At 45.2% G+C, this 17,523-nt stretch overlaps 1 protein-coding gene across 9 annotated transcripts in view; it reads left to right on the top strand.

The window, feature by feature from the left end:
* The window catches only part of THRB (thyroid hormone receptor beta), a 432,236-nt gene extending 427,261 nt beyond the window's left edge, over positions 1–4,975 (top strand). For all 9 annotated transcript variants that reach the window (XM_055416746.2, XM_088832732.1, XM_055416741.2 and 6 more), the window contains one exon: positions 189–4,975. In XM_055416746.2, coding sequence (XP_055272721.1) covers positions 189–430 — 242 coding nt within the window. In that variant the 3' untranslated portion in view covers positions 431–4,975. The remainder of the gene's footprint in view (positions 1–188) is intronic.
* The last annotated feature ends 12,548 nt before the right edge of the window (positions 4,976–17,523 follow it).

Below are 17,523 nucleotides of genomic sequence, written 5' to 3'. Positions count from 1 at the left end.
TCATGTAAGTTACTCCACTCCCTGGCATCTTGGTCCCTGATGCCCCAGAGTTCATACTGCACCCATGCCCATTCCTCGGAGTCAAAAGTCCCCAGATTGGCCCACTTCACACTAAAGAACTTGAAGTGGGCCAGGCAAGCCTTCTCATTTCTGCCTCCAAATTAACATCCTTCTTTCTTCTCCCTCAGATCGCCCAGGGCTTGCCTGCGTTGAGAGAATAGAAAAATACCAAGATAGTTTCCTGCTGGCCTTTGAACACTATATCAATTACCGAAAACACCACGTGACTCACTTTTGGCCAAAACTCCTGATGAAGGTGACAGACCTGCGGATGATCGGAGCCTGCCACGCCAGCCGCTTCCTGCACATGAAGGTGGAATGCCCCACGGAACTCTTTCCCCCATTGTTCTTGGAAGTGTTTGAGGATTAGACCGACTGACTCATTCTCATAATTCCAACAGCACTGCTGGGTGTCATTTCATTCCATTGCCTAGCTCTTTTTTGTCTGTTCCTTTATTTCTTTGTGTTGGGAGGGACTGTTTTGGGGTAAAGGGAGGTAGTCCTTGGCGTAGACATGGATGAAATTGCCCCTTGAATGCGGGTACTTGCTAACTATTGCATTTTGTTCTCCAGTCCTTTGATGTGAATATGCTTTGGAGGTTTTACAGTTGTGGAGGTGGGGTGGGGACAATCATTAATTCACCAGCACCAAGCCATCACCAGCCCCCATCTGTCCCTGGTCAGCGACTCGAGCAAGCAAAATGGCACAGCAGGAAACTAAAGAAGACTTAAAACCAGGACAATGTGGTCATCTTGATCCAATCCTGGTTTTTGCAGGGCTCGAATTAGCACAGCACAGACAGCCTCTGATGAGATGTGGCTTTCAGCTTCCTAGGGAAAGTTCTGAACAAACTGTTGTCTATTCAAGAACATGCTGTTTTCAGCACTCTGTTCTCTCCTAGCAGCCTAACCTGGAATATATAAGGATATTTGATTCCCCCAAATCAGCCGTCCTTTCACTGTAATTTTCATAATCCTGTGATTTAATTCGAGTTTTACAAGGGTGTGTCTCAAAGATGTGCAGGTGTTTGATTGAGGCCAACAAGGAAAACAGTTTCCTTAAGTGAGCCCAAAGAAATTCAAAATCTTCACAGATATCAGTGACTCAGTGGTTTCCAAAAATTCACATAGTGTCACTTCATAGTAAGACGGCTTCTTACCGCTCAGAGGAAACTCCCACAAAAATCAAACCTACTTACAGAGTGATGTCACTGTTCAGTGTCTGACCCTTCATCTCTCAAAGTCCTCAAGTCACTCAACCTGATTGCATCTCTGCTGAGCCGACAACAGATTTCCCTGTGGATCGACCTTCCAGTCAAGGAGCAGTAACAAGCTGAAATGTCTGAGTCTTGTTCTGGGTAGAGACTAGTGACGTCACGTTCTATGTTGAAGGAAATGCAGGGCCTCAGAGCCTCCTCACGCCCTGATGCTGAGGTTCCTCCCTTCTGCTCTTGGATCCTCAGGCTCTGCTCTACTCACGAGTGTTTCCCAATCTCCTTTCCCTCTGGCTCTGAGGCTTGACTGCCACTAAACAAAGCCTGCTCCAGCCACTGACTCTCTGTCCTTCTGCTAGCATTTCCCTGACAGACACTCAGCAGCAAACAGCTGCAGACCACGCACACGAACCCTCACTCACTTTCCCTGCCCAACCCACCTCCCCAGTGACCTACACTGGAGTACCGTGTGCCCAGAAAGCATATGATGCCCCTGGTCACTTCAACTTCAGAAGATGGGCACAGAATATACCCATGAAACTGAATGTATCTTACTTCACCGTCATGGTAGACATAAACTATTCCTCTGCCTGCCTTGTGCTGCCTTATCCTGGAAGTGTTTGGGAAAATAAGCCATATCAGTGAAACTTGCCTAAAAACCATGTGGATTCATTCTTTTTTAACTGGCCCAGAAGTTAGGGTGCCTGAGTTCTAGTTTGTGCTGTCGAGTGGTAGATTTGTGACCCTGAGTCATGAACTCAAAAATCCTTCCTGTCCTTAATACTGTACTAATTTTAGAGGGTGAGGGAATCAAGTTCTTTTGATGGTTTCTTTCAGATTCTCATTTCTAACTTTTATTAGAAATGATGGCTCTCCTGACAGCTAAGGAAAATATATTTGGTGTTGATTCAAAATAGGACGTTGATATACGACATATCAGTTATTTAGAGAAAGGCAGGGTAGATTTGGGAGAAGGAGAGGAGTGGCATTAAAAATCCTGAGAGTGACCAGAAATAATCCGGGAGGAAAATTATGTGTTTGATGTGCTAAAGTAAATTACACAGGCTTCCAGGGAAAGAAACCAAGAGCGGTGCACGGGAACTTACCACCCAGAGAAAGGAAACAGGTGAAGAGGATAAAATTATCAACATGAAGTTCACGGGCAGATTACCTGCTTTGGCTTCCCTCAGTTCAGTTCAGTCCAGTCGCTCGGTCGAGTCAGACTCTGCGGCCGCATGGACGGCAGCACCAGGCCTCCCTGTCCTACAGACAGTTTTCTGGTTTTGTTTTCTCCAGGCAGCCTCTAGCCAGTCTTCTCTGGTCCTCACTTCGTTACCATCTCAGCTTCCTCCGTTGACTCTCTTTGGATAACTGCTCTTTGAAACAAAAGCGTTTAATCACCTTCTCCGCTCCAGGGTAACTCTGAGACGCTTTTCTGGGCGGGGCAGGTTTTCCTTTGGAAGGGAAGGCGAGCAAGGCAGCTCCTGGAGGCTCACAGACTCCTCAGGCAGTAGGCTCCCCAGGAAAGTCTCCTCAACGTGTTGAGATTCCCCAGGGCACCAGACAGCCCCAGATTCAGTGCAAGTGCAGAGCCTGATCTAAAGCCGCATTGGAACGCCTTAGGGATTAACATGATTGGCCATTGGCCAAATGGTTCAGCAGATCTACAGCAACCCAGCCAGCCCCGACTAAATGTGTGTTTGATCCTTGGCCTCTTACATGGTAGCCTTAAGCAGGCAAACTGCTGATCTCAAAATCTTGTGAAGGCTGACTACTTCCTGCTGAGCAGACTAAGCCTCGAGGACTTCCGGTTGAAGGACAGGCTGTCAAGACTGAAAGACTCACAACCTCGGTGGCCAAGGGGACTCATTCCTTCTGTAGTTGACTGAGGTACTTACTGCATCCCAAGACTCCATCCCATAAAACTCGATTAGGAGGGACTTGCTCTGGATTTTTTTAACATTTTTTTCTTACGTCGTCCGGACTTTCAAATCAAATGTGGACTGACTGAAACCTTGCTCAGTGGGGAGGCGTCCCAGAAGAGGAGAACACGCCCTACAACTGGGATGTCTATTTATAAATCACTTAAATTTGGGGGGTGAGTGGTGTCCAGTGTGTGCGTGTGTGTGTGTGTGTGCAGCCCTCAAGTGTACTTCACTCTTCAACTAGATGTGCCGTGTTGGTAGAAATAGTGACAAAAGTAAGATCTTTTCTTCTTTATGATTCTGCTCAAAACACCACGTGCCGCCTCCGAGCTTCCCTCGTCCCGCGAGCCTCGGTCCTCAAGGACGCCCGCGCCGTGCTGCTGCCTCCGCCCGAGAGACGCCCCTCCGCCCACAGCCCGGCCGGCCGCCCGCCGGTCCCCGCACAGCCTGCAGGCCGCACGGCGCCTGCGCGCTCGGCCCCGCGGACGCAGCCCCGCGAACTGTAGACGCCCGCGAAGCATGTCACTGTCCGAGACACGTTTTTATTCTATGGAACTCTAACCCACTCGTGTCATGTTGACCTTTGGCTGCATGAGTCATACAATATGAAACTGGTCTTATGGTTTTTGAAACGTAGCCAGCATTTGTAAGGCTAAACCTTTTTCACAAACTGAGTTGAGATGAATCCCCACCAGGCCACCATTCCTCTTCAGACAGACGTTTGAATCTCTTTGCCCTTTCCGATGGCTACCGCGTCAGGTTCCAAAATAAGCTCGTCATTTTTCCTGTTATTTTAATAATAAGGAAATATTAGCATAGTGTTTCTTTTGATAGCGATAGACTATAATCCGTATTTAAATTTTATAGAGGAGAAATTTTATTGTACTGTGATGTAGATATTTATTATCCAGGTAAGGATTTGCCCGGTGTGTATTTTTTACAATTGAAACACTTTACTTTAATCTTTAAAAAAAAAAAAAAACTTTAAAAACACACACACAGAGACACAGAAACAGACTAGGGGAAAAAAGGTTTGGCCTTATCACAGAATTTTTACTGTGCTGTACAAATGTTTGCAAACGCAAAATGTGTGCATTTCTAGTGTGTTTCTACATTCACTAATGCCGCCTTCAGGAGCAATATCGTGCAGGTAAAATGCTGTTTGTGGCTTTCTGTTGCACAGTTAAAGCTGACCCACTTTATGCACAAGACAATCAGATATAAATCTGTCCTCCTCAGGATGCAGACAGGACGTTCCGGAGCACAATGCACGACAGAGGAAGACCCTTAGGTGAAAGGCAACTTGCGGACACAGACGCTAGCAGGGCATGAAGGAGCTGACATTATGCCACGCCCCTCTTTTGGTTCTTCCTAATTGGCATTTTTCATTTGATTATAGAGCCAAGTTAGTTATGAAGGCTTTCTTTGGAGAAAACACCTTTATTCCCCCATGATGTTTTCATGCCCTGAGAATCAGGAAAAGGCAACAGAACAGGGAAAGATTTACAGTCATTGGAAGATTTGTGTTTTGCAAATGGTGTTAAGTGATATTGCTAGATTGGTAATATTTTTTTCAGCCTAAAATTCTATTGAAATCTGTGATCAAAATGTTTTAAACTATCCAAAAAGAAAATTTGTATATTTGGGAAAAATGGATTTTTACATAGCTTTTGTATGCAGATATTAAATTGTAATTATGACTATAGCAGGCATAGATAAACTGATAAGCTACAATTCTAAAAAAGAAACAAAAAAGAAAAGCTTATAACGGATATACTTTTCTGCCTCTTTCTTAAATATTATTATTTTCTACATAGGCACAGGGTTACCTGCTCATCTCATCTTGCTGCTTCCAAAAGAAGGAAAACAAAGATGTAACGACATTTGTTTCATAAACATCTACTAGAATAAGCAAGTTTTCTTGAGAGGAGGGCATGAGGGGATAGGAAGATACTCGCTTTGGAAGGGGCCATAGAGATGGGATGAGGAAGGAAGAGGGAAGTTTTTGCAGCTAAAAGACTGCATTCATCTTTTTATCTCAAAACGTCCAAGAACATTATTAATATTAATGAAAATATACTGATACCAGCTATCAATATATGGTTCACATGTTAGGACTCAAGCTGTGATGGGTGACCAAAAAAAAAGCCTAATGGGAATTTATTGTCCATAATATCTGAAAAATTCAAGAGTTCAATGGCTTCAGGTGTGGCTGGATCTGGGTACGCAGTACCTCAGGATGTGCCTCTTTTCATCTCTCTGGGCAGATTTCTGTCCGTACAAATTCCCTTCACATGGACTTCATGCTCACATAGTCTTTTGTCCTATGATGGCCACCAGTAGCTCCAGGATGAGCCTTCTAGCTCCAAACCAGTGGGAAGAGAGTTTCTTTTCCCCAACAGTTTCAGTAAAAATCCTGAACCTACTCCTCACTGGTCCAAATGGAGTCATGTGCCTATTCCTGAGCCAGTCATGTGGCTGAGGAGCACAGATATGCTAATGAGCTGAATCCTCTGACATCCTGGAACTGGATGGAGGAAAAGCAGGACAACCAGCCCCATCTAAACTAGACGGAGAGCTGAGTCACAAATGGTTCCCCAAAGAAAAGTCTGTCTTGCTACTATAAGAAATGGGAGGGACAGTGAGCAAGTAAAAAGAAGAAATGTCCACACCAATCATTAAGTCTGAAAGCACGTCCGTTTCTGGTACAGCAACAAGTCTCCTGAACAGAGAGGAAGCTCAGCACCAATCGGCCAGGACGTGAGCCAGATAAACACTCCAGTGAAAGTGTTTGATTATATCCTACCTAGCTCATGAAAGAGGCCAAGATGGAGCAAGCATTTATCATTTCCCCAGACTAGGTCAGTTCAGAGTACCATTTTGAGAGTCTCCCTACTCTCTGTTCAAAGGACTGTGTGTAAATTTTATATCTATCCCTTTTCTACATTACCTACCTTCTCAACTCTACCCTAATGAACATATTTCCTCCCCCCAAGAAATTACTTTATTCATTCTCTTTCGGAGAGTTTTTAACACATATATTCCGGCTAGGTACTGTTCTTAAGCCCATTACACAGGCAAAGATGACGCAAAACTGATGTAGTAGCTAACAGCTTGACCTGAGTAATGGAGCTGCTGTCATGGCACAAACCTGCACAGTTCTATTGCTAATAATCTAGAATGAAGAGAAGCCAGCGGCCAAAACTGGTTTGCTTTCCCTTCTTGAGATGACAGCTCATCCTGGTTTCCTATTTAGGTGCTCAGGCACAGTGGCTCTGTAAACAAGTGGGATTGTCATTAAGCTCATGTACACAAATTCTGACACATTAAATGTTCAAACTGAAGCAGAACTCAGGAGAACTACTGAAATGGAGAGTTTTCCAGATACCTAAGGATCTGTGAGTGATATGTTTCACGTCATACTCCTGAAAGACAGAGTCCATGTACATAGCATAAAGTGAAGAAGGAAATGGAGAAGGAAATGACAACCCACTCCAGTGTTCTTGCCTGGAGAATCCCAGGGATGGGGGAGCCTGGTGGGCTTCCGTCTATGGGGTCACACAGAGTCGGACACGACTGAAGCGACTTAGCAGCTTAGCAGCAAAGTGAAGTCAGAAATGAAGTCTTCATCAGTAAAACGGTATTGCCTGAATGCTATCTCAAAATGAGAAGAAAGTTGTCTTCGCCTTGGTTCCCCAGAAAGCAGAGTTTATGCTACAGTTTTATTAGAGATAATAGCTCCAAAGGAAGCAGTAACAGAGGGGAAATTAGACAAGGAAGGAAAGACAGTAAACACAAAAGCCGGCCACCCTGAGTACAACTGACTCGCAACGCCATCTTCTAAGGGCCCAGACGACCACTGCATCCCCAGCTGGCTCACACAGGACTGGGAATCAGATACCTGCCTGCTGTCATCTCCCACTCTGTTCAAAGGACCGCACTCCCCTCTGCTAGGCTGTACGTGCCTGGCCACAGAGCAGTTCCGGTGGTGTCTCATGCTTCAGGAGCAAAAGCGGCCTCCCAAGTGGAGAAAGTTCTCTCCACTCCCCCAGCTGGGCACAGTCCATCTAGACTGGGTGACAGACCAGGCGGCACGTGAGGTGAAACAAATGGCCCTGGGCCCGGGGCAGGTAAACAGGACTTAGAGTGTCTGCAATGATCTGATACCGGGGATCCTCCAGCCAACAAGCTCCACCGATTGTCTGGCCAAGTTCCAAAGAGAATCACAAAGTTCCACAAACAAACAAACCTGTGTTTCACTGTACCGTGAATTTGAATGTGCTGTTGTTTAGTCGCTAAGTCGTGTTCAACTCTTTTGGGACCCCATGGACTGTAGCTCACCAGACTCCTCTGTCCATGGGATTTCCCAGGCAAGAATACTGGGGCGGCGGCGGGGGAAGGGTTGCCATTTCCTTCTCCAGGGGATCTTCAATGGCAAGCAGATTCTTTACCACTGAGCAACCTGAGAAGCCCTTTGGATGTGTAGGAGTCCTTAATTTCATATAAACTTGTCACGCAAATTGTCTACGTGGCTACATTTCCTTAGCATAGCTGGAAAAAACTAAGCAGACTATTGACTTAATTATACAATATTAGCTTTTCTTACAGGTGACTCATTTCAAGGCCAAATTTTTTTCCATATAAACATCTGGCTAAAAATTTTGTAGAAGTCAATAGAAATTTGGTATTTTTTTCTGTACAAAACTTCACTTTGGTGCAAACATTTTTAGAATCAATACATATGAAAAGTGGAGTCAGATTTGCAATGAACACTCTTCTTTTTTAGGATAATCATCTTTGACTTTTTTTGTACTAATTGCAATGCGAGAGGGAGATGCATACAGAGTAGAACATTTTCAAGTTAGCAAATTTGAAAATTCTTACGCCCTTAAATCCCAACAGATATACAGACATTAAAAACACCCCTCAATTTTACTATGAATCCTAGAAAGATGCTTTAGTCTTTTTGTTGTAGATATGAAAGTTTATCTGAATTTTAAGGATTTTAGAATTTTCTTTAGGGGCCTCTTTAGCCTTGAAGAGAGCTTTTAGGATTTCTCTCCATTATCCAAAGTCAAAACCAAATAAAATCTTTGTAACAATGAATTATTTCAAAAGATGAAGAACCCCAGACCAAGGATCATTCATTCATACTTGAGCTGCTAATGAGAGTCCAATTGCACATTTCAGGAAATTCATCTTCATTTTCCGCGGCACTGACAAAAACAGCACTCGTCCTTTACTCTCCACTCCAGAAGCCCAGCAGTCATCCCAGAGGGCGGGCTGGGTGTTGGTGCTGCCTTCCAGAGTTTTCCACTGCTGCACAGAGTTTACAGCAACAGCCCCCCAGGTAAGGAGACCTAATCAAAAGCAGGACTCGTACCAGACCCTCTATGTTACTGCTAATCCTCCAAAGAAACCGAAAAGGTAGGTGTTCACACACTTATCTGACAACAGGGAAATGGAGGCCCAGTGTGACTAAGCAACTCATTCAACATCATGCAGTGGACAAGTGTCAGAGCACACAAGGCCCTTAAGATCCATGTCATTTTTACAGCTTGCCCTGGTAAGACCATCATGGACTTAGCTGATGGCAAAAGAGCAAAGGAAACTCTGCTCTGGAAATGTTTTCCATTCCCCTTCCCAAGAGGCTCCTCTGCTCTAACCCAGAAAAGCATGTGCCCCCTGAAGACCAGCCACGGTCTCATTAGGTTCTGTCTACTGCAAAATCATCAGTGGTGTTGCAGCACTGAAGAGTAATTTCTTTTCAGTTCAGTTCAGTCGCTCAGTCGTGTCCAACTCTTTGTGACCCCATGGACTGCAGCACCTCCGGCTTCCCTGTCCTTCACCAACTCCCGGAGCTTGCTCAAATTCATGTCCATTGAGTTGGTGATGCCATTGAACCATCTCATCCTCTGTTGTCCCCTTTTCCTCCTGCCCCCAATCCTTCCCAGCATCAGGATCTTTTCAAATGAATCAATTCTTTGCACAAGGTGGCCAAAGCATTGGAGTTTCAGCTTCAATATCAGTCCTTCCAATGAGTATTCGGGACTGATTTCCTTCAGGATTGATCGGTTTGATCTCCTTGCAGTCCAGGGACTCTCAAGACTCTTCTCCAACACCACAGTTCAACAGCATCAGTTCTTTGGCACTCAGCTTTCTTTATGGTCCAACTCACATCCATACATGACTACCGGAAACACCATAGCTTTGACTAGATGGACCTTTGTTGGCAAAGCAATGTCTCTGCTTTTTAATATAATGTCTAGGTTGCTCATAGCTTTTCTTCCAAGAAGCAAGCATATTTTAATTTCATGGCTGTAATCAGCATCTGCAGTGGTTTTGGAGCCCAAAATATAGTCTGTCACTGTTTCCATTGTTTCCCCATCGATTTGCCATGAAGTGATGGGACCAGATGCCATGATCTTAGTTTTCTGAATGTTGAGCTTTAAGTCAACTTTTTCACGCTCCTCTTTCACTTTCATCCAGAGGCTCTTTAGTTCCTCTTCACTTTCTGCCATAAGGGTGGTGTCATCTGCATATCTGAGGTTATTGATATTTCTCCCAGCAATCTTGATTCCAGCCTGTGCTTCTTCCAACCTAGTGTTTCTCATGATGTACTCTGCATATAAGTTAAATAAGCAAGGTGACAATATACAGCCTTGACGTACTCCTTTCCCAATTTGGAACCAGTCTGTTGTTCCACGTCCAGTTCTAACTGTTGCTTCTTGAAGTGCATATAGGTTTCGCAGGAGGCAGGTAAGGTGGTCTGGTATTCACATCTCTTGAAGAATTTTCCACAGTTTGTTGTGATCCACATAGTGAAAGGCTTTATTTAGCATAGTCAATGAAGCAGATGTTTTTCTAGACCTCTCTTGTTTTTTCTGTGATCCAGCGGATGTTGGTAATTTGATCTCTGGTTCCTCTGCCTTGTCTAAATCCAGCTTGAACATCGAAGTTCTCAGTTCACATGTTGCTGAAGCCTGGGTTAAAGAATTTTGAGCATTACTTTGCTAGCGTGTGAGATGAGTGCAACTGTGCAGTAGTTTAAACATTCTTTGCCACTTCCTTTCTTTGGGACTAGAATGAAAACTGACCTTTTCCAGTCCTGTGGCCACTGCTGAGTTTTCGAAATTTGGTGGCATATTGAGTGCAGCACTTTAACAGCACCATCTTTTAGGACTTGAACTAGCTCAGCTAGAATTCCATCACCTCCACTAGCTTTGTTTGTAGTGATGCTTCCTAAGGCCCACTTAACTTCACATTCCAGGATGTCTGGCTGTAGCTGAGTGATCACACCATCGTGGTTATTTGGGTCATGAAAATCTTTTTTGTACAGTTCTTCTGTGTATTCTTGCCACCTCTTCTTAATAACTTCTGCTTCTGTTAGGTCCATACCGTTTCTGTCCTTTATTGAGCCCGTCTTTGCATGAAATGTTCCCTTAGTATCTCTGATTTTCTTGATGTGATCTTTAGTCTTTCCCATTCTATTGTTTTCCTCTATTTCTTTGCATTGACCACTGAAAAAGGCTTTCTTATCTCTCCTTGCTATTCTTTGGATCTCTGCATTCAGATGGATATATCTTTCCTTTTCTCTTTTGCCTTTCACTTCTCTTCTTTTCTCAGCTATTTGTAAGGCCTCCTCAGACAATGATTTTGCCTTTTTGCACTTCTTTTTCTTGGGGATGGTCTTGATCACTGCCTCCTGTACAATGTCACGAAACTCTGTCCATAGTTCTTCAGGCACTCTCTCTATCAGATCTAATCCCTTGAGTCTGTTTGTCTTGGTGGGACGTATTTATAACTCAGCTGACTTCTAGAGGTGTCAGTCTAAGAGGACATTTTGTTTTGCTAAGCATTTGGGGGTCTGAGTGAGTTGTTAAATTTGGAGAGAGCCAAAGTGCTGCTCAAAATGAGAGGAGAATTTTCAGCAGTGGAAGCAGACAGGACACAGAGAAACATTTCAGTTTCACGATGGGACATCATATGACAACTCCCTGGACTTCAAATAGAGCTTCAGATGATCATGTGGCAAATGATTAGATAAAATTAGACAAAATTGGCAAATGTATGGCACAAGTGAATGCCTTACAGAAACAAATAAAAAGGGTCTTCGGTTACCATCTTGATATGGAAGAACAGAAGCCCAGGGCAAAGGGCTTCATGATAAAACATTATCCCAGAATTCATGGGAGTGCCTTTATCTGGTTTCAAACACTTGAAAGAAGAATTTTCAATGCAATTTCACATAGCTCTGAAGACAGGCCTCTACCTGACATCTGGAAAATATATTTAGTTAAAACTGCACATAGACATGAGGATAAGTTACTAAACTGAAGGCCCTTGTGGAATTTTCCACAGGAAAGCAATAAGAGCCTCTTCTATCCAACTTTCACTCTCACCTGCAATTAAAGGAAGACAACAGAAGCCTTCAACCGAATAGTAGCCACCAAACTCAGATAGCATTAGAGAGAAAGTTTTTACAATATTGGCAATGTCTGAAATGTCATGGGATTAGTATCAAGAATAAACATGCGGATTTTCCAAATCAATAAGAAAAAAAAGAAACATGAAACACAATAGAAAAATAGAACATTGATAGAAAGAGAGGCCCAAATGGTTAACAAATACATAGAGATCCCCTAACTCACTAGCAATCAGAAATAAGAAAATCAATGCCACTTTACATCCACTAATTAGGTAAATAGAAATACCAAGTGTTAATAAGAATATTAAAAGATGAGGACCTCATCTCCCGCTGAGAGTGTCAATTGGTCCCTTCCATTTTTCCTGTAGCCAATGACTCTACACAGAATTCCATCCCTGGGAACACACCCTAAACTCTCACATGGATCTAGAGGTATGGTCATCTGAGCATCCCAGATTCTGCAGTTCAGGCTAGGGAAGAGGAGAATACTGAGTGGAAGGCTTCCTACCAAAGAAATCACTGAAGCATCACGAACACTGAACCAGACCTGCATACAGAGACACTCCTGAAATGAGACAGCACCACAGCACGGATACAAACACAAAGACCTGCAAAGGAACACCAGGGTTACTGATATCAAGAACATCAGGCTGAGTGTCTAGGGGGGAGGGGTGAAGGGAGAAAAAGAAAGAAAGCAGGAGAAGGGTCATGGCAGACTGATGATTTTAACCATCATGAAACAAAAAGGATGCTAATCTCAAGGCCTACACCTGAGGGTCCCCTCCCCAATCCCCAAACTGCCACGGTTTAATTATCTCTTCCCTGAGTCACTCCTATTATGGTATTTCCCATGAGATGATGAGCATTAAATGATGAATCTTGGTGAGGCACACAGCTTAGAGCTTCAGAACCCAGAAGTGAAAGCAGAGATAGTCTAGAGATGACTTGGGGAAGAAAAGAGAGAAAGGGGTCAAGTCCTTGGTGTTACATCATCTTCCAGCTGCCAAGCCTATTTTTGTGAAACTCAAAAAAAATAAAAAGAGAAATGAGAGACAACGCTCTGGTTAAATAGGTCTGTCCATTCAGCCACCCCAAAGAAAATCTGTCTCTAAGGAGTCCCTAAATCTCCATCCAAGTTCTGGAAACCTCTGATCTAGAAACCCGTGCATTCATAAGCCAAGCTGGAGTGATGAATGGGAGGAGCAACTTTATTTAAAGGGCCCCAGTAGAGCCACTACGTCTCCCCAACAGGAGGCAGCAGTCCAGAGAGACGGGCCTGGCCTGCGGGGAGCCTCCTGGGATGGGAACGGGAAGCCTGAGAGGAGTCCGCTGAGCCCACTGCCCCACTGTCTCCTTTAAAACCAGGTTCACACACCTCTCTCATTCCATGAGTCTGGAATTGAATATTCTATTTGTTGTGCTACATAAGGAGATTAAGCAAATTTGCACCAAATGATTTCCATCTCTTTTGAGCTCCTCTAATTTGGAGGGCTCATGAACCAGGAACCAATCCATTTCAAATGGGGAATGATCCAAGGAAGTGGAAACGTTTACCCTGCAGAAGACCTGAGACTCACATCCGAGACACCCTCGGTGCAACAGGAAACCAACTAGTTCCGTGTTGCTGCCAAAAAGCGCAGCTGGAATGAACGGGTGGAAATCGTTCGGAAGTTAATATCAGCCCAGAAGAAGATGGAATGAGGTCACAGTGGAATTGTCAAAAGCAGAGAAGATTCCATCACTCAGGAGTTCAAGCCGAACCTACACTCTCATCGGAAAGGCAGCACGGAGACCAGAAGGTCACAGCCAGCGACCCCTCAGCCCTCGGCTTCAGTCCCAGGCCACATCTCGACCGAGTCCTAGGGGGCCGGCTCCCTGAACTTGCTGAGGTTTAAGCTGTCCCTGAAGCCATATTTCAGGTTCTCCGAAAGGAAACACGTGAGATGAACCTCAGTGAGATGCGACTTCTGGTGCCACTTACTTAGAATATATAATCATCCCCTGCAAAAGCAGATGAGCCAGTAAAATAAAGTCTACCATCTGTCTCTCCACATTTTCTTTTTCAACAATTATCTGACTAGCTCCAGAGAAAGCCTCCTCTGTGCAGCCATGAATCAGACAGGCTGATCTGAAACCATCACCAGCGGGAATAATGTGCCAGAACCAAAGAGCAACTCTAGAGTGAGAAGAAAGACAGCAAATAAATCCTAGGATCGCCTTACACTCTGGGAACATGATGTTGCTAGTGGTTCATCAGGGTTGTGCTGAAACCACAGTAGTTACTAAGCGTCTCCATAAGATGAATCTCGATTTAATTGTCTCTGGCTGAGACTCTGCACATTGGTTGTCTGCCCAGGCACGAATTTATTTTGATCAAAATTAGTCTTAATCAGCTTGGCTTGAGTAACGACGTGGCCAAAAATCTCAGCCAGCAGACAGCGTGAGAGGCTTCTCCGGCAATTCAGAGACTAGAGAAGAATAGAACTTTGAAAAAAATACTTTGCAAGGAGTTGATCCTCTTCCCACTTTTCAGAAAACCATTTCTTAGTCCAATCAGTGTCAGCAAAAGCCATGGCCGTCCCCTGTGGAAAGTATCCAGGGAATGAAAGGAGCGTGATGGACAGTCAGGAGGGAGGTCTGCACTGTCCTGAAGTCCTGTGGTTGGCGCTCGGTTTCTTCTGCCTGCCACCTTGGGAGATTCAGAGCCAGGAAGATGCCTTACTCTGAATGTCTGTCAAAAGCAGGCACAATTAGACTCCGAGCACTCCAAGTCACTGTGGGTTACAAGCAAGACTAAAAATGTGCTGGCGTGACATTTTCCCTCCAAATGGAGATCACGAGTCACATGTTTATAAGGATGGGTGATGAGTTTGTCACTAAAACGTTTGCATGGCAATCAGCCTCATCTTTCCCAGGAATTCCTTCATTTCACATCCAAGTGCCGGCTTTTTTCTCTCCAGAAATAAGACCACACTCTCTCCCTGAAATCATGCACAAATACATCTCACATGGACGGGGGAAACTGGGAGGCACAGGCAAGCAGCACCATGATCCCAACACGATCCCAAAAGCCTGGAGTCTGCGGCACATCAGTATAAGTCCACTGGTCAAAGACTCGGTGGACATGAGTCTGAGCAAGCTCCGGGAGATAGTGAAGGACAGGGGAGCCTGACAGGCTACAGTCCATGGGGTCGCCAAGAGTCGGACACAGCTGAGCAGCTGAACAACAACGACCCCAGACATTCAAAGAAAGTTTATTCTCGACTTGAACCCAAGTATCCCTGGGGCAGCAAAGGACACAGTCTCAGAAGTAGACAAAATTTTTATTTAAAAAAGATTTTAATTTCTGGTTTCATTCCATAAGTAATTTTAAAATTTCCCCTAAAGCTAGTGTGGATCATCCAGATCAGCTCAAAACCAAATACTAGGTTTCTGTCATTCGTTTACCCTCATATTTGTAACACCTCTGATGCCAGATAATAATTTCAGTTATTGCAACATAATTAGAACCAAAAAAGCAGACTTACTATGTGAACGATGCAGTCACCACCAAACCCACAGCATCACGGCTCACTGACCCATGAAGGGTTTGGCAGTGGTGAAGGACATCAAAGCAGTAGACAACCTAAGTCACCACAATTGAGGACAGAGTCCAGGCTTCTGAGAAGCATTAGAGAGGCATTTGGCATATAAACAGGTAAAGTTCTTAAAAGAAAATGCATCATAATCATAGTTCTATTTTTCCATTAATTATTAAAAGCAACATGGTTGCTTTGTCAGCAAAGGGAATGAAGATATTATTTGCAATCTTCCCCCAAGGTGTCTTTATTCTACCCTGATGAAGGATGGCTTGTGCTGTAAGTGAGGTACATCTAAAACTAGGCAGGCTTTCTTGCCTGAGCCTAAAAAACATTCCCTTAATTGCTGAGGGAAGACATGATGTGAAATGCATTCAGACTCTGATGGGTCCTGAGAAATCCTGCACTTGCCCCATCGAGGAGTCCAAAGTAAGAACAGAAACTGCAGTTAAGTTTGGGGCAATCGGAGCAGAGAGGACTTGGCCTCCCACTCTTGAAGGAAGGCAGTGAAGTCATCAAGACCCATAAGAGAAATGGACACGTGTGGACAAGTTCCCCAAGCCTCAAAGCAGCAAAGACGTGGCAGGGTAATTTTGTGAGGCTGAGAGAGGCCAGCCACAAGGTAGCCCAAGTTTAGATAATGCCGCCACAAAATTTCCCATAACCCGATCAAACAGAACCTTCATGGACAGAGCACATCTAAGGACCGCACAGAACTCAGCTGAGAGAGAGAGACGGAGGCTGACTGGAAAGAGCTTGCAGTCTGGAAAGAGGACCCTGCTGGACCTGTGTGGACCGACAAAGGAGCACTGGAGGCCTCAGTTGCCCCGCTGTGGACTGAAGGCAGTGCAGACCAGCTGCCCCGCCCAGGGCTTGACACCGTGATGGAGTTCTTCTCCAATATTAGCACGGCTGGAATTACCCAGAGTGCCTGCTAATGTACAGATTTATGGAGCCCGCCCCCGGGGTTCCTGATTCTGCAGGTCTGGGATGGGTAGTGAGATCCTGCATTTCTGACAGCTCCTCAGGTCATACTGATGTGGTCTGGGGACCACACTTAGAAAGTCACTGCTGGGATGTATCCGAGCCCCCTAAGTTACATGATACCCAGATCCAAGCGGAAGTGCCCGCAGAAGAGAGCTCAAGTAGGCTTACACTTGTGGGAGGAAACTGACATTGCTCACACACCTGCAAACGGGAACTAAGGCCTGGGTCCATCAGGGAGACACGGGCCAATAGCTTTCGAAGTCTCCACTGGGTTGTTTCCGCCTCCGGAAGGCATCACTTCCTGTCCTGTCGCGGCACTGAACAGAATTCTTAAATATACTCAGTAATAACATGTTAGTGGCTGATCTCTTCAACCCATAATGAAATCAAGGTCATCAGTGTTGGAACCCATGTCCAGAGTATTCCAAATAAATTATAGACAGGATAGCAATGATTCTTTTAAAATACATTATATCAAGTCACCTTCCTGCTCAAAATTCCCGTGGCCCCCAATGGCTCCCAGGTCACTCAAGTACAGGCTACCCGCCCCGTGGCCTGCAAGGCTCGCCAGGGCTCAGCTCCCCGTGCTCTCGGCCGGCGCCCCAGCTCACCCCCGCCGCGCGGATGCACTGAGCAGCTCCTGTTCCTGGCAACACTGGAGGCCGCCCGCAGCTGCGGACCTGCGTGCACGTCCTCACCCACGCACCCGCCACTCCTTCCGGCCTCTACTCAGATCGCACCTTCTCAAAGATGCATTCCTCTTCACGGGTTCGATCCCTGGTCGGAGAAGATCCCACGTGCCGTGGGGCAACTAAGCCCGTGGGCCGCAACAAGAGAAGCCCGAGCAACCCAGCTAGAGAGCAGCCCCCGCTTGTGACGATAAGAGGAAGCCCATGCCAGCAATGAAGACCCAGGGCAGCCAAAAATAAATAAGTAAATTAAAATATATATATAGAGAGAGAAAGAGAAAATAGCATTTTGTTTTTATGAAGTAAATGTGGTTTTGATCATAAAACCTAAAGGCACCATGACAAAAATTAAATGATACCTCAATCTTTTGAATTTAAATACAAAAATCCAGAATAAAATCTCGGATGCTGGACGTGACCTTAGGGGACCAACCCTACCAAGGGGACTGGGTCCAGTCAGGAGGCCCAGGCACCCCCGAGGGTACAGCCAGTAAGACGTTGCAACAGGGACAGCACAGGCCTTCCCCAGATCCAGAGGCTCGGTGCAGACCCCAGGCACCGTGCAGGGCTGGGGTCACAGGACCACAGCGTGCCCGCACCATGGGGCCTGCCTGCTGCTGGACCAGAGTCCTTTCAGGAGCC

The sequence above is a fragment of the Moschus berezovskii genome, chromosome 26, assembly GCF_049115385.1.
Source record: "Moschus berezovskii isolate FMDL1 chromosome 26, NW_MosBer_1.0, whole genome shotgun sequence".
Classification (NCBI taxonomy): Eukaryota; Metazoa; Chordata; class Mammalia; order Artiodactyla; family Moschidae; genus Moschus; species Moschus berezovskii.
The sequence above is the reverse complement of the archived record's forward strand: the minus strand, read 5'-3'. Positions and strand labels throughout refer to the sequence as shown.